General features: G+C 55.4%; 10 protein-coding genes across 10 annotated transcripts; 4 read left to right on the plus strand and 6 right to left on the minus strand.

Moving 5' to 3' along the window:
• Positions 1-360: 360 nt before the first annotated feature.
• On the minus strand, positions 361-1,396 carry F5Z01DRAFT_670797 (DNA repair exonuclease rad1; the record flags this gene model as incomplete). Its single annotated transcript, XM_046264610.1, has 2 exons — positions 361-1,193; positions 1,240-1,396. 2 exons carry the CDS (start codon positions 1,394-1,396, stop codon positions 361-363), a joined length of 990 nt encoding a protein of 329 aa, XP_046122070.1.
• Positions 1,397-1,784: 388 nt separating this feature from the next.
• F5Z01DRAFT_615903 (histone acetyltransferase) lies at positions 1,785-3,562 on the plus strand (the record flags this gene model as incomplete). The annotated part of the gene is made up of 4 exons (XM_046260883.1): positions 1,785-1,857; positions 1,892-1,992; positions 2,333-2,461; positions 2,510-3,562. 4 exons carry the CDS (start codon positions 1,785-1,787, stop codon positions 3,560-3,562), a joined length of 1,356 nt encoding a protein of 451 aa, XP_046122071.1.
• Positions 3,563-5,350: 1,788 nt separating this feature from the next.
• F5Z01DRAFT_633147 (uncharacterized protein) lies at positions 5,351-6,412 on the plus strand (the record flags this gene model as incomplete). Its single annotated transcript, XM_046261923.1, has 1 exon — positions 5,351-6,412. The coding sequence occupies one exon, from the start codon at positions 5,351-5,353 to the stop codon at positions 6,410-6,412; it is 1,062 nt and encodes a 353-aa protein (XP_046122072.1).
• A 231-nt stretch (positions 6,413-6,643) lies between these two features.
• On the minus strand, positions 6,644-9,173 carry F5Z01DRAFT_321531 (hydroxyproline-rich glycoprotein DZ-HRGP). The gene is made up of 4 exons (XM_046259027.1): positions 8,699-9,173; positions 8,553-8,640; positions 6,946-8,503; positions 6,644-6,831 (listed from the first exon to the last, which is right to left on the minus strand). Exons 1-3 carry the CDS (start codon positions 8,843-8,845, stop codon positions 6,990-6,992), a joined length of 1,749 nt encoding a protein of 582 aa, XP_046122073.1. The 5' UTR covers positions 8,846-9,173; the 3' UTR covers positions 6,644-6,831; positions 6,946-6,989.
• An 856-nt stretch (positions 9,174-10,029) lies between these two features.
• F5Z01DRAFT_321303 (polyketide synthase) lies at positions 10,030-11,262 on the plus strand. The gene is made up of 2 exons (XM_046259026.1): positions 10,030-10,838; positions 10,887-11,262. The coding sequence occupies exons 1-2, from the start codon at positions 10,242-10,244 to the stop codon at positions 11,154-11,156; spliced, it is 867 nt and encodes a 288-aa protein (XP_046122074.1). The 5' UTR covers positions 10,030-10,241; the 3' UTR covers positions 11,157-11,262.
• Positions 11,238-12,348, minus strand: F5Z01DRAFT_645289 (uncharacterized protein). The gene is made up of 2 exons (XM_046262825.1): positions 11,862-12,348; positions 11,238-11,808 (listed from the first exon to the last, which is right to left on the minus strand). The coding sequence occupies exons 1-2, from the start codon at positions 12,037-12,039 to the stop codon at positions 11,369-11,371; spliced, it is 618 nt and encodes a 205-aa protein (XP_046122075.1). The 5' UTR covers positions 12,040-12,348; the 3' UTR covers positions 11,238-11,368.
• Positions 12,349-13,731: 1,383 nt separating this feature from the next.
• Positions 13,732-16,029, plus strand: F5Z01DRAFT_633151 (uncharacterized protein; the record flags this gene model as incomplete). Its single annotated transcript, XM_046261924.1, has 1 exon — positions 13,732-16,029. The coding sequence occupies one exon, from the start codon at positions 13,732-13,734 to the stop codon at positions 16,027-16,029; it is 2,298 nt and encodes a 765-aa protein (XP_046122076.1).
• Positions 16,030-16,170: 141 nt separating this feature from the next.
• F5Z01DRAFT_670805 (beta-lactamase/transpeptidase-like protein) lies at positions 16,171-17,499 on the minus strand (the record flags this gene model as incomplete). The annotated part of the gene is made up of 3 exons (XM_046264611.1): positions 16,171-16,311; positions 16,370-17,358; positions 17,424-17,499. 3 exons carry the CDS (start codon positions 17,497-17,499, stop codon positions 16,171-16,173), a joined length of 1,206 nt encoding a protein of 401 aa, XP_046122077.1.
• Positions 17,500-18,786: 1,287 nt separating this feature from the next.
• F5Z01DRAFT_633153 (calcineurin-like phosphoesterase-domain-containing protein) lies at positions 18,787-20,802 on the minus strand (the record flags this gene model as incomplete). Its single annotated transcript, XM_046261925.1, has 2 exons — positions 18,787-20,436; positions 20,500-20,802. 2 exons carry the CDS (start codon positions 20,800-20,802, stop codon positions 18,787-18,789), a joined length of 1,953 nt encoding a protein of 650 aa, XP_046122078.1.
• A 460-nt stretch (positions 20,803-21,262) lies between these two features.
• F5Z01DRAFT_615628 (uncharacterized protein) lies at positions 21,263-26,441 on the minus strand (the record flags this gene model as incomplete). The annotated part of the gene is made up of 4 exons (XM_046260871.1): positions 21,263-21,753; positions 22,027-22,096; positions 22,286-23,171; positions 23,218-26,441. 4 exons carry the CDS (start codon positions 26,439-26,441, stop codon positions 21,263-21,265), a joined length of 4,671 nt encoding a protein of 1,556 aa, XP_046122079.1.
• Between the last annotated feature and the right edge of the window lie 553 nt (positions 26,442-26,994).

The raw sequence follows: 26,994 nt of genomic DNA on the forward strand, positions 1-26,994 counted from the left end.
CCATAGAATGAACGTTGCCATGTCCTATGCCTGGCCACATTCCATCGTCCCGCTTTGTCTGAGGGGTTGGCCAAGAGGCGGCTGGTCGTCAGCATGGGTTGTCTGTCTTAAGCATTCCGCGGGTTGCGTGAAGCGTTGCAGAGTCGGCTGACGATACCATGTTTCAGCGGCAGGTTGTGGAGGCCAATCATTTGGCATGAACTGACCATTGGCTCGAGACATGCACACGCATCGGGGAGATTGGTGAAGAATTATGCCCTAAAGACAATGCTCATTTGTTGGAATCGTAAATGCTGGCCTCAAACAAGAGACAAAGATGCAACGAAAGGGAGTACAATAGTCATCTCGCCTTTGATGCCATCAATCTGACATCTCCAGATCGTCTTCCTCTCCCTGCCCCCCAGCCACATCGCCTTCCTCATCATCTTCGTACTGCACAAATGGCACGAAACGGAAATCAAGAAAACATTGTTTGTCGCCTTCCGTGACCACCATGAGCTGCAGATTGAGGACGCCCTGCCGATCACCTCTCAGACTGACCTTGCTCGCAATGCGCATCGCCTCAGTTGAGTTCTTGATAAAGTCAAATTTGAAGCTCTGCGACCAACGCTCTTGTATACTGAAGGTTTCCATAATCTCGCGACCCCGTGCAAAGTCAACGGCGGAGCTGCCGAGATCGCCCAGGCCGGCCAGGGTAAGAAAAGGCGCCGACTTGGATGTAGTGATGACGAGTTTCGTCGGGGCCGTGGGCGAGATTTCCGCAAAGGAGTCCAACAGCGACCGTGATGGCATGATGATCTTGAAAGCCATGTCGTTGCGGTCGAACGGTATCTCCTCGGGAATTTCGGGCACATATGTGGTCAGTGCCGCCGTTGTTTTGACACCAGCCTCTTCAATCGTCACCTTGAAGGAGTCGCCCTCCTCGGCGTAGAGGAGTGTGCAGGTTCCCGCCAGCCCAAGGGTCTGGTTGCTGAAAGCATCGGGGCGATAGTTTCGTAGGTTGCTGCGGTACGGATCTGCATCAGCCTTTTGCGCCCGAGCTGCCACATCGACTGCGCCGAAAATCTGGAGAACTTCTAACAGAGAGGCAAGGGGTATTTGGAAATTGACAGGCTCGTTGGCTTCGCCCTCTTCGGATACTGGTAGATTGACGCTGTACGTTTGAAACAGTGCCGAGTCGAGGAAAGAAACACCTGTATCGTCAGCACTCGCACGACCGAAAGCTTTTTGCTGCCGTACCTTGCATGACGCGGGCATGGTCGGCCGCAAATCGTATCCCCTGCTGGGTGATCTGGACGTGCACCCTCGGTGTGAAGTTAATACATTTAAGAAGCTGATATAGAGGCCGCGTGGACGTGGCCACCGCCTTGAAAATCGGCTGCGTCTCAGCTGGCATCGTTGCGAGAAGATTGCGGGCGCGAAAAGTGAAATCAACCGCTAAATGCGTTTCTTCGTTGAGCTAAGGTACGCCCTTCTCGTCCCACCAGTTCGGATCCAAGGGGGTTATCTAGACGTAGACTCCGACCGCGCAGAACATGTATACCGTGCCGTATCTAGTGATATCAGTTAAAATAGTATGAACGGGTCGGGGCGAGGTAACGAACGCGATGGCTAGAGATGCGGGAATGCCCAAGAGAGGCACGTTGGTAAAGGAGCGGTCTAAGGCAATTAGCAGACTGCGACTGAAGTGACGAGGCAAGAACATACTCAGTGCAAAGACACCAGTGAGTGAGATGCCAATCAATAGGAGAACAAAGGCGACGAGGAATTGAGTATTCTTTCCAATGGTTGGCAGGAAGGGGCTGCCAGCAGCGGCTTGCCAGACTTCGTGCAGCGAGGAATCCATGTGCACGCTTGGTGAAGCGGAATAGAGAGGCCCTGCTATTTGGAGGCGTCAGTTCAATGGTGCTGGCTGGGACACAATTGCTGCCTGGCCGTGGGGATCGGATATGTGGTGAGGTTGAGCTGAGCTTCGAATTCACGATGGGTCAGGTAGCTGCAACGCTGGCCCCAATTAGGACGATCCAAGTTTAGTCTAGCGTGGAGAAACGCGGCCTGGGGGTTTGGGCCGACGTGTTAGCATTATGTAAGCCGGCGGCCATCGCCAAGTGGAACCCCACGGGCCCCGAACTCCTACGTCCGATCCACCTTCCTGCATCACCGCATCGATTACAGCAACGTCCTCATCATCACCACATACGCGCGCACATCCCGACTGATATGGAGCTCGATCAGCCAATGGCAGACATGGAGCTAGCTCAATCTATGGCAGACAGTGCGTCTCTTTTCATTCATGGGTCCGCGATGATGCTAAATTTCTCCAGGCAACAAGCGCAAGGCTACCGAGCCCCCCGAATCGCCTTCTGCGGCGAAGCGCGTTAAGCATGGCGAAGTCGAGGACACCCAAGCTGTCGAGAAGAAGGGCAAGGAGCCTATGAAGAGGATTCCATTCCCAGAAAAGGTCTGGATATTCATCATTCGAGATATGACTTATACTGACCGTGAACAGCCCGCAGTTATCGAGGAGCGCAATGGGGAAATAGAATTTCGAGTTGTCAACAACGACGGCGAGCAGGACTCACACATCATCTTGACCGGACTCAAATGCATTTTCCAGAAGCAACTGCCTAAGATGCCAAAAGATTACATCGCGCGACTCGTTTACGACCGAACACATCGATCGATTGCCATTGTCAAGAAGCCTCTCGAAGTCATAGGCGGCATTACGTACCGACCTTTCAAGGGCCGCCAATTCGCCGAAATCGTTTTCTGCGCCATCAGCTCGGACCAGCAAGTCAAAGGGTACGGCGCACACCTCATGGCGCATCTCAAAGACTACGTCAAGGCATCTAGCGACGTGATGCACTTCTTGACATACGCGGACAATTACGCTATCGGTTATTTCAAGAAGCAGGGGTTCACCAAAGAGATCACGCTCGAGAAGAGAATATGGATGGGATATATCAAGGATTACGAGGGCGGAACCATTATGCAGTGTACTATGCTACCCCGCGTCCGCTATCTTGAGCAGGGCCGCATGCTGCTGAAGCAAAAGGAGTGCATCCTCGCCAAGATCCGGGCTTACTCGAAATCACACATTGTGCACGCGCCGCCCAAGGAATGGAAGAACGGGGTCAAGCCTATCGACCCTCTCTCTATTCCGGCCATCGCCGCGTCCGGCTGGTCTCCTGATATGGACGCGTTGGCCAGACAGCCACGCCACGGACCCAACTACAACCAGCTCCTTCACCTTTTGAACGACATGCAGAACCACAACTCCGCCTGGCCGTTCCTTGTGCCTGTCAACCGCGATGACGTGGCCGACTACTACGACGTTATTAAGGAGCCTATGGATTTCAGCACAATGGAGAGCAAGCTGGAAGCGGATCAGTACTTGACCCCCGAGGATTTCATCAAGGACGCCAAGCTCGTGTTCAATAACTGCCGCAAGTACAACAACGAGAGCACTCCGTATGCCAAGTCCGCCAACAAGCTGGAGAAGTTCATGTACGCCCAGATCGAGGCGATTCCCGAGTGGTCCCACCTTGCAACATCCAAGTAGCGCGACGATCAAGGGGTGGCTCGCCACCGTCAGCAGCGAGCCACGGGCCCAACGTGGAAATACGTGGAATCAACCTCGCCCACGGGGACCTTGGAAGGGATCTCGGACATTAGGTCCGAACATGTGCAGGCCCAAGGCCGGCGCCTGAATTCCGGGTTATGAAGCGGACGATTTGTATGATTGGGTTGCTTCAATTTGAGCGCGGAGTTCCGGTTACTTTTGAGTATATTTTTTTCGCCTTTTGGAATACCCCGAACAGTGTTGTCAGTCTAGAAGCCCATCACTGTTCTAATAAAGAAGCCTATGATTTAACTGTGCCAAAGCTATCACTCCTCGTCCGACGCAGCACGTCCCTGGTGACGTCTTGCAGCTATTGTCCTCGAGAACTCGCGCTCGAGGATATGTAGAGTGTTTTCGACGTCCTATTGCCCGTTCCGCCACGATACTATGGTAATGGTTCATTGACAATTTCACATGCACGTTGCTAAAGTTGTTGGCGTTGCAAGAATCGCTCCAGCAGGGCAGCGTTGGCTCGGGAGGAAAGGAGTTTTAAACGCCAGTGATGATGGATGGTGTCTACCAAGATCCCGGCCATACCAGCGTTGAGGGTGCCAATTGGAGATTCCGAGCTCATCAGCTACGCACGTACTATCATATTTAAGTAGTATGTAACACCTTGCCGCCATTGCGCAATCTCGCATAAGCGCGTTATGGGCCCCAACCTGCCTCGGGATTACAGCTCTTGGAGTGTGAAATATATTGATTCATCCCAGATATTGTCTGCTGCTTGTGTCGTATGATTAAGGTTAAGGTGATGGTGGGTGGCAGGCAGCATTCTGGTGAGAAAGCCGCCAATTCCGGGCGCTGGATTCGAACAATGGCGCACGGATCCAGCCGGACAAGGCAGGCATATTCCCCTTTTGTCTAGCGCCGCGAATGGCGGCCTAGAGGCTAGCCCTGACAGCGATCCACCCCCTCCCCCCAGGGCCCCAAGAGTCAAGACCCCGCCGTGAGTCCGACGTGACAGACTGGCAATTCAACGCTCCTTTGTTGAAAGGAGCGCATTATACTCTTTGCAAGTCAATAAAGATCCCTCTTGTGGGTTTCTGCGTACCTTACTATATAAAGCAATTTTGAATATCTTGAACAGTAGCGCGGTGTCTGGTCGTCCAGCGCAGAGCTAACACGTAAGGTGTCGCGCTTCGAAAGCTAGAGCCACGAAGTGGCATTGTGCATTGTCGCGTTATCTAACAGTTGGCTGACGAAACGTGCTTGGGCTCGTGCTCCGTACTGCCGACGACTAATACCAAGGTGTGACAGTCTGCATCGTTGGCTGCAGTCTGCTTCATTGTTCATCGGCAGGCAGCGTTAGGGGCCGACCTCACAACTATTAATAATAAGACCCTACCTCACCGAGTGACCCCGGTGCACTCGCCCAGCCGTTGTTTCTTCTGGCGACACATCCCTCATCTTTGCACCAACCAAACCTCTCCCTTCAGAATCTGATCATCCTGTTGGGCGGTATTTTGTAGAATCCCATCGAGTACTTTCTCAACATACCACCAAGTGTCAGCTCACCGCGGGGGCGACCATTGCAGGGCAGCTGACGCTCCTGTCTCGTTGCCTGGGCCGCAGTACGCGCCAACGTCGACGACGCTCTGTTACCAGATTCTAGCCCGCCCTTGATCAAGGCCTGGCCACGCCGCTCGACCTGCATCCTGTTCATTTCTCCTCAGCTCCTTCTCGTGGGGAGCCCATCACGCTGGTCATTTGGTCGCCGCTGCAGCCATGAAGGGGCCATCCATCGAGAACCTAGTGTACCTCCGACTTTTCCCCAAAGCAGGCCCCGCCGACCCTCTGTCGTTTCAAGAATTTGTGACGCGCCACTTGCAACCAGAGGTGCGCGAGGAGTCGGAGGCCTTCTATGGCCACCTACTAACGGACGAGGCGAAACATCCCGGCCTCGACTATACTTCACACAGCCATCGTCGGCGTCTGCAACGTTTCAAATGGCACCGACGTCTCTTCAGAGCCTTTAATGCCCTGTCACTGACGCCGGGCGAAATACTGCGCCTTGCTACGTGGGAAGGCACGCTCTGGTCGAAACGCTTGTTTGAGACAGAGCATGGTATTGTTATTGAGGACACAACCAATATGAGTTTGCCAACATGGGACGACGAACTTGAGCGAGCTGTTTGGCTGCCTGGCCACGGACCTGATGTCGGCTCGGTGCCCGATGACGATGACATGGACGACGAGGACGAGGATGAGGATCTGCACACGCCTCCAGTCGGAACGAGCCCACCGGCAGAAGTGGAAGAGCTACTGGCCGCAGTGGAGGAAGCGGAATATGCTGAGGAGGAGTCCTCGTCTACTGCCCACGAGGGTGATCATGGTGACGGTGGTGATGACGACTTGGACGATGACGATGACGAAGAAGCTCTGCTCAGCATAGGCGAGGACCTGAATGCGCGCCTTCGCGAAGCTGTGGCCCGTAGGGAGGCAGGAGACAACGTCACCACCATGGACGAAGACTGGGAAAGGTGGCTCAAGATGTTCATCGACTCAGGCCTGTTGAACGACAACATGTCAGACAACGAGTTTAGTCAATTCATCGAAACCACCATCACGCCTGCCGGGCTGTTCTCACGGGAAATCATGGAAGCTGGGCGGCAGAACCGCTGGGACCAGGTCCCGGTATACTTGCATAGATTGCTGAGGAGGGCCCTTCGCTTGGAGCGCACTGGATACTGGGAGTTCTGGCCTCGCGGCTTGCATGCCATTCAGCCTCGACGGTCATGGTCCCAGCTGTTGCCACAGCGTGCAGATGGCCCGGCGCCTACTGCGTGATCAGGCCAGAAAACAAACAGCGCAAACCAGCAGGGGGTCTATTCTGGGGTCATTGGGCAGGCGTTTTCATGAGCAAGGCAAATATGACATTACAAGGAATCCTTATAGGGCGGACTACACATAGACTAACGGTAATGGGATCTGGCATCCCTTGATGATCATGAAAAACGAGTCACCTCGGCATTGGAACAGAGCCTTTGACCCAGAATCGTGACGGGGAGCTTTGCTTTTGGATGAAGAGAACGCGGATCGAGCTGCAGTGCTGTGCCGCATGCGCTTGTGCAAAGGGTGTAGGTGCCTAAGACGAGCCAGGAGTCGAGGGGTCCCAACGTCTGCGACTCAACACACAAGCTTCTCCCGGAGTAACAAACGATGGATAAGAACTGGACATGATGAAAATCACTGCCAGGTGCAAAATGCTTCAGAGGGTAAGTTGATGAGTGTATTGGGAGGTGGCCCACATGCCCACTGATACTGCACTGTATCTGAAAGAAAACGCCTGCTCCATGCTTGGAAGATCACCCGCAACATACCTTATGTTCGTACCATCATAATCCATCCATCGCTTCCATGCCATTCATGTATACACCGGGTCGGCTGGGTATCGCCTTCCGGTCACTCCGGTCATAGGGCTGGTGGAGCCGCCCTCGTTGGGTGAGCGCCTGTCATAGCGTCTCCTGTCGTCCCGAAACCTGTCTCTACCACGGGGGTCAAAGCCAGCTTGATCCCGCCGACGGTCGATATCGGCATGACTGCTCGTCCGTCTGTAGACCTCGGGCCTGCGGATGCTTGGTCTGTATCTGCGACCGCCCGAGTCTACGTCATCGTCTAGTTCGCGGTCTAGCTCATACGGGGGCGGCCTTGCTTTGTAACCGTCTCGTACCCTCTCGTCCTTGCGCCTGCGTCGGCGTAGATCCTCGCCGCTCGTCTCTGGCTCGGATGTTTCTTCCGAGTCAATATCTGAGAAACCCCCTCGCTGGGCCCGAGATGCGAGCGGTGGTCGTTGTGGACTCCGCCTTGGACGGGGTGAATCGGCGTATGAGTTCTGTCTCGAGTCGGTCCTTGGCCGCTCTGCGGGGCGACTAGACCCGAAAACACCAGAGACCTTTTCACTTATCATCCCTCTAAGACTGCCTAACGGGCTATTGTTGCTGTGTCGTTTCAAGCCATTACCCTGCGTTTCGCCACGCTGCGACCGCGAGGGTCTAATGCTCGAAGAAGAGGGCGGCGGGTACTTTCTGCCCGGCTGCGGACTGGCTTGTCGTCTCCTTACTTGATGGGCCGGCTGCGGCTCGCTTTCAGACTCATCCGTATCGTAGGGTCGAGGATGGCTATGGCGTCGAGATCCGCTTGTGGGGCGCTTTGCGTTAGGGTCAAGAAAAGGGCCTGATGCGTACGTATTGGAATGTGAGCTGCCAGGTGTTCGATCTTGAGATGGCGACGGATAGTCAGAGAAGCTCTTTCGTCTCTCACGATCATCAGGCGGTGGCTCCCGATGCTCTCGCTGGGGCGAGCGCGCAGGCACACGCACGCCTGGAGGGTTTGCGCTTCTTCCTGGCACGTGGCTGTAGGTAAATGGTCTCGCGCGCTGAGCGCCTGGACGCGCATGCTGGCGTTCTGACGACGAATTCGAATGGTTGACATGAACGTAGGCATATTTAGGCTCGGTGAATTCGGGACGGTCTGATGCCGGCTTCGTCCTGCCTGGCTTTGGCTCCGGTGACGTCTGGTCGTCTGTTGCGCCTTCTTTCGCTGCCGCCTCGTTTAGCTGCGCAGCGCAGTGCTTGTGCCACCGGTCGACTTCGGCGTCTGGCTCTTGAGGGAACACTGTCCTCGGCAGGTTGGGTGGGAAGGGTGCACCTGTTTCAGGGTGCTTCAGGTTGAAGTGTTTGACCGCGTATTGGAGGAAGGGAACGTGTTCGTCCGGACCGAGGAGGATCTCGAGTGACTCCCAGCGGCAGAAGCCCCTAGGTGTGAGAGCAGGTATCGAAGGTGGCGCAAAGTCGTCGTCGGTTGGGTTGAGACTGTGTTGGCAGCCCGTGATCTGCCACATCCAACTTATCGACTTGTGCTCGTTCTGGACGAACAACGCTGGTCGTGACTGTCAGCTGCGGCTCAACGTCTCGAGCGATGCGCCTACCATCATAGTCGCCGCCGACAGCCTTGTAGAAGGCGGCAAGCTTCGCTGGCGTCAGGGTGTACTCGGTCTTGTCGCCAATTTCGAGGGCCTGGAGAAAGTCAGCGAGTTGCTGCGCGAGAAGGTCAGTCGTGGTGCGCCTGACGTACAATGTGACGAGCAATGGCTCTCAGGAGCGCATCGAGCTGCTCTGTGGGACTCTTGTCCTTTTTGAACATGTACTCATATTTGATCTCGGGCCCCTTTGCGGCGTTTTGAGGCGGCGCCTCCTTGCTCGCGGTTGTAGGCGTGGCCATGGTAATATGCTTCGTTGGTGGCTGACATCAGTCGCGGGGTATCGTGATGCAGCCGATATGCGCCCCGCGATGGAATCCTCGAGATGCAGCACGGTCGGAGAGAGCATCCAGTAGCTAAATTGAGGGAAGAGTAAAGCGAAGCAAAGATGAGCTCAGATGATGTGCAGGACGTTGGGAATGATTCGATCGGGCGTCGGAGTGTGGTGGCACAGATGGTTGTCTGAAGGGATGCAGGCAGCTGGCGGCGGAAGGCGGCAGATTCACAGGCAACGACGCTTAGTGAACTGAACCGGGCAGCGCAAGGTCCTGTCACCTTGAAAGGGCTGACTCAACTACCTGGTAGACGCTGTTGGTCGCGATGACAATTGCACCGTGACAAGGTCGAGGTGGGCTGACTCCTCGCATAGTACGCACGTGCATGCGCTGCTTGAACAAGAGAAGGAAGGTCTGGTCTGCTGGCCTTCACCGCCTGCTATTGGGTCGCTGGGCGCTGCAGCCATCCGCGCGAGAACGACAGAGGCGAAGCACCTCGTTGGATCCCTGAAATTCCCGTGACATTGGTCGGAGCTCAGCTTGTTCGCCATCCGGCCCAGGCTGCTCAGCTCATTGTGCCATCTCAATGCGGCATTGGGGGCTGATAGAAGCTTGATTCTGATTTCAGCCCAAGCTCGGGTTGCAATCAGGCCGCCATAGCCAAGATAAGTAGATACTGGATACCCCACAGGCTACGACCCGGGCCACGATAATAGTTCCACCTTTTTCATTTGGTTCTTCTGAAGTTCTGATGACGTGTGTCGACTTTAGTAGCCGAGATAGTACCAATCCAGTGTTTCGAGAGCTTTCAGGGGGGCACATAGATGCATATCGGGCACAGTGGGCGAATGTGCTGAGGAGCAGAGCAACGACAGGCTGATAATAATCATCTATGTATAGGGTTGCACCCCGGCATATACCTTTCATGTTATAAAACATTGAAACCTCATGTCAATATCAACAAATTCCATCTTATCAGCTACAGGGTAAGCCAAGTTCCGCCAGCTTCAGTCACCAAACTGCCTTGTGTCATGTTCCCGGTCCGTTGTGATTCAAGGTACTTTATATTGATACATGACTATGTAAAGAGCTCAGGAAAGTGTGAGAAATTGACCAACGAAAGTCAGGCCATTATTTGATAGCTACTGGCCGGCTTACTTACAACCGGAACCTTACAGAGCTTGACTTACACGGACCATCAAGCGCGCGTAAGTTGAACCCCACATCAGTTAAGCTTTTACCAAACAGGTCTCACCACGCTGTCACAAATCCCATCGCGCCCGAATTTCTTGACATCACCTTCACCACTCGCAACAACCTTCCGCAGTCGCATCGCATCGCACGCGCGAAAGTCTCGGCAAGTATGGACGCCCTCCGATCGGCCGTGACGCCCATCACCCACAACCTGCCCGCGCCCATCCGCGACCTCGGCGAATCCCTGATCGGCGCGCACTGCTACAAGACGCTGCTCCTCGATGTCGCGCTAGACGACCAGGCCTGCCTGAAGCTCGCGATCAGCAAGGGGCTCGGCATTGGAATTGTGGCTGCCTCGTCCATTGTCAAGGTCCCACAGATCCTCAAGCTTGTCAAGTCGCGCTCGGCCGAGGGTGTCAGCTTCCTCTCGTACTTCCTCGAGACGACAGCGTACCTCATCACGCTCGCATACAACTACCGAAACGAGTTTCCGTTTAGCACATATGGCGAGACAGCTCTGATACTGGGACAGAACGTTGTCATCTCGGTCCTGGTTCTGAACTACAGCGGAAAGGCTGGCCTGGCGGCCGTCTTCGTGGCCGCCCTCGCCGCTGCGGTTGGCGCGCTGTTCACGCCCGGTGTGCTCGACGTCAAGGCCTTGAGCTACCTCCAGGCCGGCGCGGGCCTCCTGGGCGTTGCGAGCAAGGTCCCCCAGATTGCTGCCATTTGGTCGCAAGGCACGACTGGCCAGTTGAGCGCCTTTGCTGTGAGTGACCTTGTCGTGGAGGACTGCACCCAAGCTAATTAATACCAGGTCTTTAACTACCTCGCCGGATCGCTCACCCGCATCTTCACCACTCTACAGGAAGTCGACGACAAGTTGATCCTGTACGGCTTCATCTCCGGGTTCGTCCTGAACCTGATCCTGGCCACGCAGATGATCTACTACTGGAATGCGCCGTCTGAGAAGGCCAAGGGCAAGCGCAGGGCGGCTCCCATCCAGGCTGCGCCCTCCGCCACTTCATCAGGGGCTTCCAGCGGGACGCCCACAAAGAAGGGTCCCACCACTCGACGAAGGGGTTAAATCGTTCTGCACCCCATAATTGTATGCCTTTTAATCATGGGGAGATAGTAATATGGCTTCAATTCATTCTTGCTTAACGCAATTATTGTTGTACACGACCCAATTCACTGATGCCATGCTGCTGACGTCGTAGTCCAAAAGTGATGCATATACCCCAAAACTCCATGCCAAATGATAGGTACGCCGACCGAATGACCCATCAAAAACAGAATTCATAGCATCTCGACATCCTGTGATACTGTCGGAGTGAAGCTGAAGAGGCGGCCAGGGGGCTTGGCAGGGCCAGACCACGTTTGCCGCTTCGCACACTTGAGGCACCGCCTCTCCGCGCCCAGGTTGCTGATGGAACAACTCTGGCATACAATTTTCGCACATTCAATGCAGGATGGGTCCTCTGTGTCTTCGACATCCATGCCTTGGTCACCGCCACCTAGACTGGTGCCGCAGTCATCGCAGCATGTTGGGAAGGATGGCCGTCGTTCGACGGATGGTGATGGTGTGGGAGCGCTGCGGATGTTCCAGAACCGATGGAGCGATTCGTTTGCTGAGGGAGGATGGGAGTCTGTCATGGGTGTTGATGACTGACGAATGGGTGCGGTCTGGGACGAGGTCTGCTGCGATGCGCCAGCGTAGAGCATCCCCAGAGTACGTTCTGCGGGTATGATGTCAGTGGGTGCTGGGTGTTGCTACAGAGATCGAGCATACGGTGAACCAGATTGTCCGAGGGCCTGCTGTTGCGAAGGCGTTTCATGGTACGCCCGTGGTGGCCGGGTGGAGAGGCCATGTCCATGGAGGACATGGGGCTGGCGCGCGAAGGGGATGGGGACGACGACGAGGTTGATGAGCACATCTCAGATGAGGAACGCTTCCGCTTGAGAAACATGATGCTGGGATCTGGACGCGATGTCGAGAAATTGATGAAGGCCGCAAATGTATCGGATATGCTAGGATGCTGGCGTGCAGAAAGATCAATTGACAGCTTGGATTAAAAATTGATGATTGCGAAGATGGACGGGAAGGATGAGGTTGGTCGACGGATCACATGTATCCGCCATATATCATCATGGGTCCGTCCCTCTCAACGCGTCGCACGCGCGACGGTCCGCGGTGCCGCGTTGAGTGGTGCATACCCAAGGTCCACAAAAACCGTGGACTAACAATCTTGGGGCGTTTTGCGCTTGTTTCTGTTAGAGGAGCTTGTCGCGCCAACATTTGTTGATCATTCCCTCCACTGGGCATCTCCTTTTCTCGCAAATCCGCCCAGGATGACTTCGGAGCCGCAGCTTTCTGGACGGAGGATTCAAGTCATTGAGGTTACGGGAGCAGGAAAGGTACATTCAATTCTACTCCTGCATAAATGTCAATGTCACGTCACTGTATCTGTACTCAGTACGTACGAATCTAATGCCGCACCCTGATGCTAGAGTACTTTGGCACGACGACTAGGCAAACAGCTTTCGATACCGGTATGCGAACTAGACTCTCTCTTCCACAAGTCCAGAGCCGGTGGCGCACTATCGGAAGACGACGCCCGACGTAGCATCCAGTCCAGGCTCTGGTCGAGTCAAACGACGAGTGTATTCTGGACGGCAAGTACGTTTGTTGTGGTTCCCCCTGAGGGATTCATGCTCAATTGAGGCACAGTCACTGGGTTCAATTGGAAGGACGTATCCTACAGCATAGCGACAGGTATCATTTGTAAGATGAGGTTCATCGTCTGCGCGACTGCTCCCCTGCTGATTTGGTATCCTCGTTTGGCACAGGGATTGATACACCACTGCCATTGACACTATGGCGTGTCATTACTCGCACCATCTGGGGTACATACCTCTTCCCCTTCCGACTCCCCTGCAAAGGGTCGCTGATGGTCAATTCGTACTGACTGTCGAGTACAGAAGTGCTGACCATTCCCGGCGTTCTATAAAGGGAGCTGTTAGGTGATAGCTTAATCGCAATGTCACTCCGAGTCCGAGCGAAAAAAACACGCTAATTGGAGCAAGCGTGTCGAAACAGATTCCAGGTGGAAACGATTAAGCGGCTGGTACGGCCGTGATCGCTTCCTGGCAAGAGTGAGAGATACGCTTCGAGCATCCTAGGAACTCAACGACCTGTGATGCATTCCGTAGTGGCAAGTAAATGCAGAGAATTACTAGTAGGCAACGTCAAGACGTGGAAGACATGGAGCCCCCGAATACCTGGTAGGTACCTACCTACCTACTTCCCACTTGGCTGGCAGTTTTCCATTGCACTTGCCAACCATGCTCGAGGTGACCGGCATCGCTTGCTACTATGCCAGGTAAGTTCAGGCGATCAAGGGCTGACAAGCAACAGAAGCTGAACATTCCGACACCAAAGAAACCAGGAGAAACGCTCTGGGCCTTGTTGTTTACTCAAACATTACTTCTAATATCTTTATCCTGGTTGCAGCAGGCCTCCACCACCCGCTCCAGAGTCCAACCCTCAAGAACTAGGAGCCGGCATGCTCCAGACTTTGCTCACCCTGCTCGATTCCAGGCGGCAAGTTCCCCCGACAGGAGACGCTTGTACTGCCATACACAAGGGCGTGGAGGAATAGATGTTCGACACGTCCCCCAGTAAAGGCAGATACTTGTTTCCCATTGCGAATGCAACGGAATGCCTTCGACAACTCAAGTACGACAAGCAGCGAGGACGCGCGTTCCTACAGGAGCTTCCCAAGTATCTCCAATTCCACTCAACTCTCGATCTCCTACGCGACACTCCCGAATCCCCACGAGAGACATCCGACTGGCATAATCGTCCCAGTGTCGATATTCTGGGAGAGCTCGAGTCTATGCAGGATGAAGATTTCACGGACCAGTGGCAGTTTGACAGACGTGTCTACTCCGTGATCAGGCATGCGCGTGACAGTCACCTTGAGCTTTCTCTCTGCTCGATGGACATATTCCGGTTCCATGTCATGTCAAATGGGCTAGTTTCGGTTTCAGACAATGGGACAAGCCTCCCCGAGGTGTACTTTGTCGATGATATTGAGGCTCTTGAGGAAGGCCAAACGCAGATATCTCCGATCGCTCGGATCAACGGCGAGGACGTTCGCATCTTCCTTGAGCGTTTGGACAGCCCTGTACCTGTCCGGCAAGATCCAGACGCCCACTACAACAGCTTGTTCTTTTCGTTTGCTTCTGAGGCCGCATCGTGGCCCCTGAAAGGTCAACTGGTCCATCTCGGGCGTTTCGAATTCGGCGCAGAATCACTCCATTTTGAATTCCATAACGGCTCAACTACCGCGTTGCCGATTGTGGCTTCAGTGATTAGCCCCGGCCAATTTCTTGTCGATGGTCTCGATAGCCAGACTCTGTATCGTAACAAGTGTCTCCCGGATGATCCGTCGCCCATACCCGATCCTCCACAGGAACCAGAGGTCGATCGCATCGAACAAGAAGCACTGAGTCCCATCGATGGGCACCCAGAGCCGTCTTTCCTAGACAACAACGATCAACCAATAAGCTACAACCTAGATCATGACACGGTGATATTGCATATACCCGTCTTCTCGCACATATTCATCGACCCTAGCTATCGGACCGCCGACGCAATGGCAGACTATGTCAACATCATCTCACTCGCCCTTGACGAAGGCCGAACCAAGCTCATCATTGACATAACTGGCAACACTGGAGGGGACGCAATGAGGGCTTACTATCTGTTCAAGCTGCTGTTTCCTGACAAGGTCCCTTACACTGCCTGTCGTGTGCGCCGAAGCAAAGCACTTGATATGATCACCTACGCAGGCCAGCTAGGGAACAAGAGCGAATTTGATCATGCTTCCCTGCTCCAATACTTGAATTACCCTCACCTTGCCACCCCAGATCTCGAGGAGGGATTTGCCGACATTGGTGCGTTTCTGGGAGGCGAGAATGCCCCTTTCAGCAGCCCCTATTCACCATTCAGCTATTCGAGCCCTGCCTATAATGGCCCCCACAGGGACAAGGTGCTCCAGTTACAGGAAATAATAGGGCGGCTGCATGGTGTCACGCCATTCGATCCCGCCAATATACTGATCGTTGGAGACGGGAACTGTGATTCGGCATGCGCCAAATTCGTCGACTTGATGGTCAACGTTGCTGGGGTCAAGTCTCTGGTGTTTGGGGGCGCACCGCATCGCGAGCCTATGCAGATCATTGGGGGCACACGTGGAGGTAAGTTGATGAAATTTCCATGGATTGAGCTCGACGTGAGCATTTCGCTTTCCCTGTTAGGAGCTGCCCGAGGGCCATCTGACGTCCAGGAGTCACGCGACAACTTGCCTGTACCCCTGGATCGGCTACCCCTGAAATTAGGTAACGGCGTCAGCTGCATCAACTTGGAGAATGTCTATCATCGAGTTGACGAGGAGGTCCCGCTGCAGTTCAAGTATCAGCCCGCCGACTGCCGTCTGTTTTTTACAGCCGAGAACATCTTGGACCCGGCCACAAGGTGGACGGCAGCCAAGAATGCACGATGGGGTGACGGAAGCTGTGTGGCCGGAACACCCAACTTCACGCTACCCCAACCATCCACCACATTGCTCAGTAACAGGCATCATCCCTCAACTAGATCCAAGGATACAAGACCTGCTGCGGCGGGACTTCAGTCGCGGCGAGCTGGGATAAGGCGGGGCACCAACAGAACGGATTACGAGCATATGCCAAATGATACGCGAACAGTGCTGGATAGTGTCCAGGGGCATCCTCAACGTACAGACTCGGGGCAAGGCCCTGAAGTGCGTAAGAACGGCCCCGGAGTGGTGTCCACGTGGGTGTGGGTGGTACTGGCTGTGACTGGCGCGTTCCTGCTTGTCACTATGAGTGCCATGCGCATAGCAAAGGTTTTGAACGGAGGTGATGCGTGGTGAGATTTCGTCTTTTGTGGGTGGAATTGGATTGCCTGACTGGACCGCACATGTCGAACCCTTCACCTCAGGCACTTATATACTTCGCATAGCTTTATCAACAAGCTCTACAATGCATATCATGTCTCCGCTGGATGAACCTACTCAGAGCCTGCTTTTCGGCTCCTCGCCATCTCGGTTCACCAGGGTATGAAACTCTTGGATCAGCTTCCTGATGTCGGGGTCACCTTGTGGCAGGACCTGAGTCATGAACAGGCCGCAAATACCCTTCTTCCGATCAATGAACTGGACATTGTGTGTTAGTCTTGCCTCTCAAGTTTCAAACCCTGCATCACGGACTCACCCAGAACTGATTGGCGGCTCCTCCCCATGTCATTGTTGCCTCTTCTTGCTTGATAGAGCCTGTGTTGTTCGAAGCTGTGTTGATGAGCAGGCCACCCAATCCCCAATCGTAGACCTCCTCGGGACTGTACTCCCCTAGTGTCCACGTTGGCTCTTTCATTGACGCTTCGAGAGCGTGTCTGGACCCTTGTGGGAGTTGTCCCTCGAATATCATGTCCACCGTCTCCCTGCGCAGTAACGTGCCATCATTCACCAACAGAGCGTGCAGGAGCTTCATGAAGTCATTGGAAGAGCAGAAGGCACCTTGGCCACCGAAGCAGTCCTCGGCTCCCTGGTTGAACGGGAGTCCGACGACAGGCAGCTGCCTGAGTTTCCCTGTTCGTCGCGACCTTGCGATCATGGCGGCCAGGTCGTGGCCCGTGTCTTTCAGGGACTGGGGCCAGAAGGTGAAACTTTGGACGCCAAGGGGCTTCCATAGATGCCTCTTGAAGTACTCCTCCAGACTCAGGCCACTCAGGCTCTCGACAATCTTGCCGACCCAGTCGAGCCCCCCGCCGTACACCCAGCCCGACTCTCCTGGCTCCGTGAGCAGGGGTAGATTGAAGCGCTCGTCCACTGTTGCGCCGTGACTTGGCTTAGACCCCCTGTGCTTGTGGTAGCGTTGCAGCTGCTCGTCGTTGAAGTCGTACGAGACTCCAGCGCAGTGTGTGAGGAGATGTCGCAGTGTAAGCGGCCCGCTCCTTGGCGTCAAGATGGGGGTACCATCGTCGTTCCAGCCAGACAAGACCTTCTGTCTTCCCAATACAGGGACAATCTTGGACACATCATCGTCCAAGGCGATGAGACCCTTCTCGACGAGCTGTAAGGCGGCGACTGTCGTGGGCAACTTGGTGAGTGAAGCCAGGGCGTAAACGGTCTGGTCGCCAATAGGCTTCTTGGCGGAGGTCTGAAAGACGTTCCTGTCGACGTTTAGTGAGATGATGTGAGAGCCTAGAGGATCGTAAGCGACGGATGCATGTGTGCACATGTAGTGTCTCGGTTGTTTCATCACATACCGTCGCGGCGCTGGGCAGAGACAGAGGCGAACGGAATGGCCTCCGATGTGCGCAGGACGTTGGCAAGAGAGTCCATTGTTGTTCTTCACAAGGCGATACCAGCGCGTTAAACGAGGGAATGTGAGAAATCCTTGGGCGCACGCTGTATCGAGAAGTTGGAATCCGGGGTGCATGTATAGCGGCAGATGGACCGAGGTTCATGGCTGGGGCATCGCAGTGGGGTTGTTGGTGCCAGGTACATACTCGGTCGGGACGTCGCATGGACAAAACGCACGGCATCCAGACTGTTCATGTTCGATCCGAGGTTCACTCGCGAGATTAATATAGAAGATTGAGACTGGCAGGTTTCAACATTGTTGTTGGCTGACATTGCATCGCTGGAGTTGTCCGCAAACTTGAACTTAAAGTCTTAGACGTCTTAGTACTTGTTGCAGATGGACTACCCTACGGCAGGGTGTCATGGTCCATGGACGGTAGTGGGCTTCGCTAGTCAAGATGTTAGAGGACTGATAATCTATATTTTACCTGTATAAGTGTCCAAAAAGGCCCTCAATCTTTTATTTTGCCTGTCACAAGAGAGGGCGAAGCTTAGTAGCAAAAGATTACACCCTCTTTGACGGACTCAATGTAATGTTTTAACCGGACCGTTGGAATTCAATTCACGGGACAATAGCCACGGTAAGGTAATGTTTACAGAAAATAAAAGCAAGGGACAAGCAATATATAAAGCATAGCTCTGTCTACTATTTCAACTAACTTTTCATTATTCACCTCGTAATTGCACATATCTCGACGTGTATCTAGGTAGGTACGTACTGTTTACCCATAGCCTGTAGCTACCACTTTAGGTTAGTGTGAAAACGGCGCAGTCCCAGATCACGACAGTCAAAGCTCTCGCGCTCATCATCTACATGTAATTGACCATCTCATTATTTACACAAGTACATTCTCACCTCGACACATAGTACCTCATCACCCGCACACCTGACCTCACAGCCAACAAGAAAACATGCTTCGCCGGACACCAACAAGCCTCACCATCACGTCCGAAGACGTCGCCGCCTATGAAGACCGACGCGTCGCACGAGAACAGGCCGCCGCCGAAGCCCAAGCCCAAGCCCTTCGGGAGCAGGGCAACGACACCACGATGAGCTCGAGTAGCCCTACGCCCGAGGAGCGCGAGCGTGAACTGAGAAGAAAACGCCAAGAGCGCATCGGCATCGGCGCGGGCAGACGGCAGGGGCGTTAACCATAACGACAACGACACGACATCATTTCAACAACTACTTTGTGATACCCTCTCATCAAATCACACTCTGGAAAAGGTGTCCATCATATCATCTATGTACATTTATATACACATTCACCACTCTCGAGCCAAGAACGCAAACCACAGCACCGCCATCCACGTCACTCTCCAGGTCATGGTCCACATCTCTCTGCCCACGGTGCCCAGGACGCGTCGCCCGTCGACCTTGCCTCGGCGGTTGTCGTATAGGTCCTCGTCGAGATGGATTCGCGGGCCGGCGGAGGGCCCGCCACGGCGCTTGCTGGACGCCCAACCTGTCAGGCTTGAGGCCCGCGCGCGAGGCGCCCAGGAGGAGCTGCCGGACTGCGTTATGGGGGGCTCCATCTTATGTTTCCCCTTGGAGGTCGGGAGCAGTGGCGGTCCGGCCATTTCATGCTGCTCAAGGGCAAACGGTTGGAGGTTCAGGACGGGAACCAGCATAGCCCGGACGGCCAGGACGACGAGCGAGACGATGATGAAGCCGACATAGCGCATGTACGTATGCAACTGATTGGGCAATAGACAAAGGTGCGTCTGCACCGTTGGTCCCTCGCTGAGACGGTGTCCGTGGGCGTCGATGGGATTCCAGAGACTGAGCATCTGGAAGCCCGGCGTCGGCACGCCCATGGCCATGCTCAGACTCTTGACTGTGATTTCACGAGCCCCATTCGGATGCAGGATCTCGCAGTAGTCGTGGTCATCCCCGGAAAATACGTTGACAACGTTGCCCACCTTTTCAAAGAGCTTCTTCGAATCAGACTCGGACAGGACGTTTTGGTACTGGTATCCGGCAGCAATGGACAGCGCATTTCGATGATCCGGATTGACAGGCTCGGTCTGGCCCTTGGGCGGCTTCGCGGGCGGCCAGTGCTCGCGGCGTGGCCCGCAAGGTGTGCCAGCCGGTCTCCAGAGCGGGACATGCGACAGGAGAATCGTGGGGAGGTCGCCCACGCCTGAGACATCCTTCTTCGCAAAGGAGTTCGCCGCGTCCAGTCCCTCGACCTTGTGCCCGTACCCAACGCTCGTATCACCGTGCCACACTTTCAGCTCCTCGTGCACCCTCTTCCGCTTGATGTCTTGCGCCTTGTCGAGAAACTCGTTCACGGGCCCGTAGATGGGCGTCAGGTCCTTGGCATCCCTGTACTCGCTGACGTCCGCGCTCAGCGAGACAGAGTCCACCGACACAAAAGAGTGGTTCCCTACAACATCCACCCGGTTCACCTCCCCAAAGAACGCCTCGAATCGGTCACGCACGGGGACCTGTACCTGTGCGCCGAAGCCCAGGTCGTGGTTCCCCGGCAGGCTGGCCACCAGCTTCTTCCCCCGTTGCCATTTGCCGGGATGCTGCCCTCCCTCGTTGAAGTGATCGAAGAAGATGTTTCCGAACCGTGCGTACTCGCCCAGCCAGTAGTCCTCGCCGTATTTTCTGCGCCACGTGTCCACCCACTCCTTCTCCTCGCCACTGCGCTGTCGTCCCCATTTCGGATCGACAAACTCGCCTCGCGCCGTGCTCCATTCCCTCCCGCCGTCAAAAAGATCGCCTAGGAAGAATAGGCTGTCGGGCGCGAGGTGGTATTGCAGCGCTTTGTATCCGCGCAGAAGATAGTTGTCGGTGACGAGAAGCGTGAGCGGTGACAATGGCCACGGTCGACCGGGGTAGGAGTGCGGATCGATGATCTGGGGGTCGGCAACGAAGATCAGGTGGTGCGGCGTGGCGTCCTTGGGCTGGTCACGTTAGCATCGGGCGCCATCTTGGATAAGCTGTCAAGTAACGAGGCCTCGGCTTACCCAGTCTTCCCAATGGTCCCAGTCACAGCTTGCAACCCGGCTGTCAAACACCCATCGTTCGCCCCAGAGCAACACAACCATCCACACCCCGACGAGCAGATGCGGAAAGCTCAAGACTCTCCTGGGGGTCAGGTTCACTGCGAGCCTATGGACTGCTCGTCGCCACAGATTCCGCGGTGTCGGACCTCGAAGGTAGTTCCATAATCGAAAAGAAAGGATGCTGATGCTGTGGGTGATCGAGTTCTGGGTGATCGAGTTCTGGGTGATCGAGTTCAAAGTGTCATGACGGTGATGGACGGGCATGTCAACGACGCGCCATGGGGCTGTCGCGTAGCCTGCCTGCCTGTGTCGAGAATGATCTGTCTGTCTGCAGTGAAGTTGGAGGGTACGGAAAGCTAGGAAAAATGAATGAGCGACTGTCAACAAACAAAGGAGGAAAACGAAAGCACGAGATGTCCAGAGCGGGCAATGATCCGTTCGTCAGGTTGGCATCGAAAAGGAGGAGGGTCGTAGTCGTCCGTCGGCTTATGCTCGTCGCGCCCCTTGCCGCGGTTACCCTACATGGCATGACGCAGATGCGGCTCGCAATCAGCTTACCCGGAACAAGGACCCCTAGCACTATGTCCGCCCAATCCTACAAGGAGGAGTCACACTACAAGTGTATTATCCTTTGACGATTTTGATACTGATTTGTGTATCCAATATATCGCGTGCTACCCGTTTCACCTGAAATAAGCTCTCCTCGTACATTCATACCACTACATCATCTCCTTTGCTCAAAGAATCGATCGTCGCGCGCGTCAATGTCCTCGTCCCTCTCGTCCTGCAATGGCACAGCCCCTACTGGCCTTTCCTTCTTCTTGAAACTCAAGAGCCGCTTGAACGCACCCCCAGTAGCTGGCTCTTCTACCGGACCATCCTCCTCATCCTCAGGGCTGTACTCATAGAACAGCTTGGGGACAAGCAGGCGGTAAGGCACTGTGATGCCCGTGGGGTCGCGGGGGTTAACCTCGACATTCAGACAGATATCCAGCCCTCCTTCCAGGTCAATCTCGTGGTTCCCTGGCTTCCGCAGCTGCTTGGTGGAGAGCCCGGTTGGCGTGCGGTGGAATTGTCGCAAAGCCTGGGGCGGTATCTCCCCCTCAGTGCGCTGTGCGCCCATAGGCATAGTCTGTGCACGCCGAGGCGGCTGAGCTGTGAATCGGGACTCGTCGCCGTCTGAGTATTCATCGTCCAAACCACCGCCTCGTAATCCTAGTCCTTGTTGGTGAGGCCTCTGGTGGCGAGGCTCGGCATAATCGTCGTAATCGTCATAATCGTCATGAGGGTGTCGTTGGCTGGTCCGTCGACCGAATGGGAGGAACCCGCGTCTCTCGGGCGGCTCGTCGTCATCAAAGGCAACAGCTGGTTGTTGCCCCTGTCCTCCTCCTCGAGGGTCCGGGTAGCCATTATAGTCATCGTAGTCATCCCAGTGGCCGTTGGTGCCACCATCATCTGGTCGCTTCTGGCTGCGGCTCAGGCGACGACCAATGCTGCTGAATAAGCCGCGCTTCTGTGGCAGTGGCTCTTCTTCCCAATACTCCTGGGACTGGCGAGGCTGGGGCGGTGCATGCCTTCGGTCAATCTCATCATCGTACTCGTCGTCTTCATACTGGTCCCGACGACTTCGGCTGAGACTCAGACGACGCCCAAGACCGCCAAACAGTCCTCGTCTCTCGCGTGGAACTTCCCCATCGTCGTAGCCTTCAGGCGGCCCTTCAGTCCTGTCCGGATACCTGGTGTCCACCTCATCATCGCCCCATTGCCCGTTGATGCCACCGTCATCAGGGCGGCGCAGGCTACCACGTCGCCCAAAGCCAAAGAGTCCTCGCTTCTCTGCCGGCTGCGCTGCTCCCCCTTGCTCTCGATCCAGGGACATTGTTCTTACTAGCTTCTTCGGCCGCACGCCATCCTGCGAGCCACTGCGAGACAGCCGACGAGAGATGGTCCGCAGTAGACCGCCGCCGGCAACAGGTGGCCGCGAGCGGTCCACAGATTCTTTCGGGGTGTCAGGCCTGACCCCTCCGCTCAGCGACAACCTTCGCAGAAGACCGCCTCCGCCTCCAGGCGCTTCGTTGGCGGGAGAATCAGCGGCTAGAAGCGGAGGCGTTGGAGGCGGTGTTGTGCCAGGCACCCATTGCCTTATTGAGCACCAATTGCGGTGTGGCAGCAGCCTCTTGTTGTTCCTCGCTTTGCCGTCAACGCCATGATGGAACAGGGGAATCATGCTCTCGTCGGTCTGCTTGTCAAAATGGTGGATTTTATCGCGCTTGTTCAGCGCGTCCGCCATGATGTCTGGTGGTGGCGCGTTTGCAATGGCCGAAGAGATGATATTGGGCATGTAGCGAGGATCCTTATGCTTGGGCAGCTTGAGCTTGGCATTGGAGTAGAATTGGCCAACAGCGGCCATATTCACATCACCGCTGAGTATCGTGACACGCAGCGACTTGTCGATAGCAAGATCTTGAAGATCTTCGACCACGATGCTGCGCTCGTGCTTGTGGTTCTTCGCCGTCCAATGATCGCGGAGATCGTCCATCACCTCTGAACCGCTGTCGATCTTGTTCAGGGCATTGCCCAGCAGACCCCTCCTGCCCAAGGCTTTGACAGGACCGAGAGCACGTGAAGTTAGGCTGTACTCATTAGCAGACCGTTCGCCAGCAACGAAACTGTACTTACATGTTTTCCAACCACTCTAGCCGGGGGTATGCGATTGGTATCGGCAGAACGACGAGCAGATGCTCAACGTGGCCCCTTCTCACCTCGGCGTACAGCCTGTTCATGATTTTCTCCCACGTGTCGTCCTTGATCACGTCGTCCTCTGTGCGTTCAGTACGACAATCTGCGGCTAAGAGTGCTAGTTTTGAGCCGAGCGACACATAGACACTGCGTGACTTCTCGTTGACATAAGGGCCCGGCTCCGAGCCTAGAATCCAGCTGGGCTCCGTCTCTTCGGTTTCCGGAATGATGCTCTGGTGTTGGAAGAGCATGTAATATTTGAAAGCAACGGCACCCAAGCCAGACAGGACCGGCGAGTTCATGTCCCTGTGGGGATAGGAGCCAAATCCATCGAAGCTCTCCCGGTCAGACCAGATGTTGACCATGGGGATCTGCGAGTTGGCCAGACCAAACAGACCCATGGAAAACCATCGACAGTAGCGGCGGAAATAGAAATCCTCCAGCTGTGCCTGCAACTCTGGTGTTAATGGCGCATTGTGCTTGTTCAGTGGATTCCTGATCTCAAGCCAGTCGATAAAGAGGTCACACTCCTCAGCAACATCATCGTTGTAGATCTGGTCACCGCCACCAACCATTACATGGAACGGCGTGGTCTGGTGATTGTTCAGTACGTCCCTCCACATGGGATCCGGGCCGCTGAGCGCATCCGGGTTCGCATCGAGACTGAAGCCATTGCAACTGTGAAACATGGTGTTCATGCTGTGGCCGCGAGCTGGTACCCAGAAGGCATTGCTTGGTCCCTTGTTGATGCGATAAGCAATGCGTTGCTGCCTCTCCCGCAGCTCAACTTCAATGTTGAAGCGCCAGAATGTGCAGCCCCTCTCAGCATGAAGTCGGAAGCCCTTGACCTCTGCGAATTTGCCAAGCTTCTCGCCATCCATCTCAGCACGCTTCATGCGACTGGCAAAGCTGCCAGGGTAGTCGGAGGAGTCATCCCCAGGCATCATATCGGGCGCACTCCGCGACGTTTCAAAGAGGCCATCGTCGGTCTCGATGTGGGACAGATCTCTACCTTCCTCGAGGTGATCGACAGGCCGCACAAAAAGCGTCTCCCCTCGGCGACCTGTCTTTGGATGTCCTGCGATAGGATCGACGTACTCTGGTGACAGCTCCCCGTTGATGTGATGAGGCGCCGCCGGCAGCAACTCGAGATCCTGGAGGAAGAAGCGCAATATCGGCGGTATTTCGTAGGACGACTCCGAATCGCGGGTCACAATCATAACGCTGCCACGCCAGAGTTCTCTGTCCGTGGCGCCCCTGCTCACCACTGGTCCCGCCTTTTCGGTCTCTATGCCACAGTAGCGGAGCAAGGGACCGCATTCCAGGTACAGCGGTGGCCGAAATCGGGTTGGTCCGTTGAGATCGTTGTGCTCCGGCTCAGTTGTCTCGGTTTTGTGGTGTTTGGACTGTGATGTACCATTGCTTCTTCCACCCTCCCACCACGCCTTATTCTGGTCCTGCGATGAGGGCTTTTTTTTTATCAAATTGAGGGCAGAGCCTGCGAGCTGCCCAACGGGCGCTCGCTGCCATTCAGTCAACCACTGGGGAGGCAAGTACAGCCCATCACCAGGCCCCATGTCTTGCCGGTCTCTGTATAGCATATTGGATATACGATGTTGGCGAGGTTCTCCGTCCGCAGGATCATCCTCCCTCTCCAATTTGCGCCGCCCTGCTGCGTATTGGGGTGTGATGGGATCTTCGTGAGGTTGACCTCGCATCTTGAATACCTCGGGACGAGCAACCGGTGGGAAATAGCTCGCATCATCCTGTTGTCTCTTGTGCGAAGGCTCTGTGGCTCTCCTCTGAACGGACTGCAATGGCTGGTCCTCGTACGCAGGAACAGCGTTGCGCGGCGCTGTTACAGTAGCGTGTCGCTTGAAATCTTGAGGCTCCGGGGGCAACTGCTTATCCCGAAATCGCTGCGGCAGGTGTCCTTGTGCTGATACTGCACTGGGTGGTGCTTTTCTAGGCAAACTTGCGTCCTCCCTTCTCCGTGGCTCAGCGCCAAGCTGTTCAGCTTCCGCGCTTGATCGTGCCCATGGATCCCCCGGTGGCTCTTTTCTGAGCTTGTTGCTGCCAGAGCGTATCAAAGAAAAACCACTGGAAGGCTGTGCCTGTTGCCGAGGCTGCTGCGCGTCCCGCTCGGGGAGAAGATGAATGTCGTCCCGAGCTGTGCGCTCTCGAAAGCTCAAATTCCGTTGCGGGAGCGCGGGTTCGAATGGTTCCTCGGAAGGGACATGGGCGGGCACTCGGCTCTTCGTCGCTTGCTGCGATTGTTGAACAGGATCACGTTCACTTCCTTCGAGGTAATGGCGCCGCGCTGGTACATTGGCCGCCGGTATATGCCGATTGGCGTCGTCTCTGGGGCCTGGCTGGTGCCGATGTGCCGGGCCAGGTACGGAGACTGGAGCAGCTCTCGAGTCGGAGTAGGTTACGGACGGCTTGCGGGCATGCGCGACTGGCTCTTGGATCGCAGGCTCGGGCTCTTGGAATGGCTCAACACCAGCAGCCCGCTGTTGCCTGCTTCTTGCCCGCTTCTCGGCGGCCTCTACGCGCGCGCGCTTTTCTTCCTTGGTCATACTATCGAGCGTCAGCTCCAGCTTTTGGAGGGGTGACTTGGTCAATGCTGACTTTCGTCGACGACCTGAGGCGCCGGCAGACGCTCGTCTTGAATGATCCGCTGCCATTGGCATTTTGGAGGAGCCGTAGCTGCCACCATTGTTGTAGACCTCTTGGTTCCCGGCGTAGTCCATCTCGGCGACTCGTGCAGTATCACGATCCTCATGTGGTTGTCGAAAGCTGACTGGGGGAGCGTTCGAGATGTCGTCAATCCCTCCCGAGGCTTTCCAGTCTTGCTTCATGGGAGGTCTCGCTGATGGCTCGGGATCTTCGGGGACAATGAGTGGGCGTTGGTAGGAAGGCGGTCTGGGAGCAAGTCCGTATGGCGCCACGCTCGAATTTGTAGGAGACGCCAAGGGAGTCAAGGTAGTTCCTGAAGCCACAGTCTGCCCAGAGGCGCGATTGGCGGCAGGTCTGGGATTTGGGTCGAATCCGTGGTTGGGATCAACTAACGCAGAAGAGTTTGGTCCTGCATCATCCTCAGACATGCGCCGGTGCTTGTTGACCTTGGGACCTGGCAGCTGGCCCCAGTAAGGCGTGGCCATGACGCCGACAGGCTGACCGTCAGAAGCGCACTCTCGAGTAGCGGTCGGGCGCCGCGAGCTGTCGTTGGCTGGGTGGCTAGCGGCGGTACAGATGGAGCTGCCCAGGAACGGATGGAGCTGTTGGAGACTCGAGCGAAGAAGCTATGTCAATCGCCGCCCGTATGTGGCTGGCGCTTGATGCAAGTCTGCAGAGTGAGCAACTTGACTGGCTACTGCGCAAGAAGCACAAGCCTCGAGGCAAGACAGAGAGCGACGTACCGTGAGGTTGGGCTCTTCGTTGTATGACGATTGACGAGTGACCCTGTCGGTAAGGGCTGCTTGCGCAAAGGTACCCGTATATACGTATGTGCTCGCAGCTTGGGCTAAGTGCAGGCTGGCAGCCAGCTCCCAGGCTTTAGCCAATGCTGTGCAGACACATGCAACGCAACGTCTGCAGGTGAACGGGTCCGTTGGAGAGCAATGGAAGCAAGGCTGCAAGCCCAGTGGCCAGTTTTCCCGAAATTTTGTTCTTTGTCGAAGGCTGGGCAGGATTCCCGACCTCTGCGGGACAAAA

The sequence above is a fragment of the Emericellopsis atlantica genome (genome assembly GCF_019669845.1).
Source record: "Emericellopsis atlantica unplaced genomic scaffold F5Z01scaffold_3, whole genome shotgun sequence".
NCBI lineage: Eukaryota > Fungi > Ascomycota > Sordariomycetes > Hypocreales > Bionectriaceae > Emericellopsis > Emericellopsis atlantica.

What these genes read in the sequence shown, in the direction of transcription:
- F5Z01DRAFT_321531 (XM_046259027.1), bottom strand. Translation starts at nt 8,845, where the DNA reads ATGGCCACGCCTACAACCGCGAGCAAGGAGGCGCCGCCTCAAAACGCC. An exon ending in GAGCCATTGCTCGTCACATT is followed by an intron (nt 8,641 to 8,698) that starts GTACGTCAGGCG and finishes GACTTTCTCCAG; the next exon opens with GCCCTCGAAATTGGCGACAA. An exon ending in TGTCGGCGGCGACTATGATG is followed by an intron (nt 8,504 to 8,552) that starts GTAGGCGCATCG and finishes AGTCACGACCAG; the next exon opens with CGTTGTTCGTCCAGAACGAG.
- F5Z01DRAFT_321303 (XM_046259026.1), top strand. Translation starts at nt 10,242, where the DNA reads ATGGACGCCCTCCGATCGGCCGTGACGCCCATCACCCACAACCTGCCC. An exon ending in GCCAGTTGAGCGCCTTTGCT is followed by an intron (nt 10,839 to 10,886) that starts GTGAGTGACCTT and finishes AATTAATACCAG; the next exon opens with GTCTTTAACTACCTCGCCGG.
- F5Z01DRAFT_645289 (XM_046262825.1), bottom strand. Translation starts at nt 12,039, where the DNA reads ATGTTTCTCAAGCGGAAGCGTTCCTCATCTGAGATGTGCTCATCAACC. An exon ending in CTCGGACAATCTGGTTCACC is followed by an intron (nt 11,809 to 11,861) that starts GTATGCTCGATC and finishes TCATACCCGCAG; the next exon opens with AACGTACTCTGGGGATGCTC.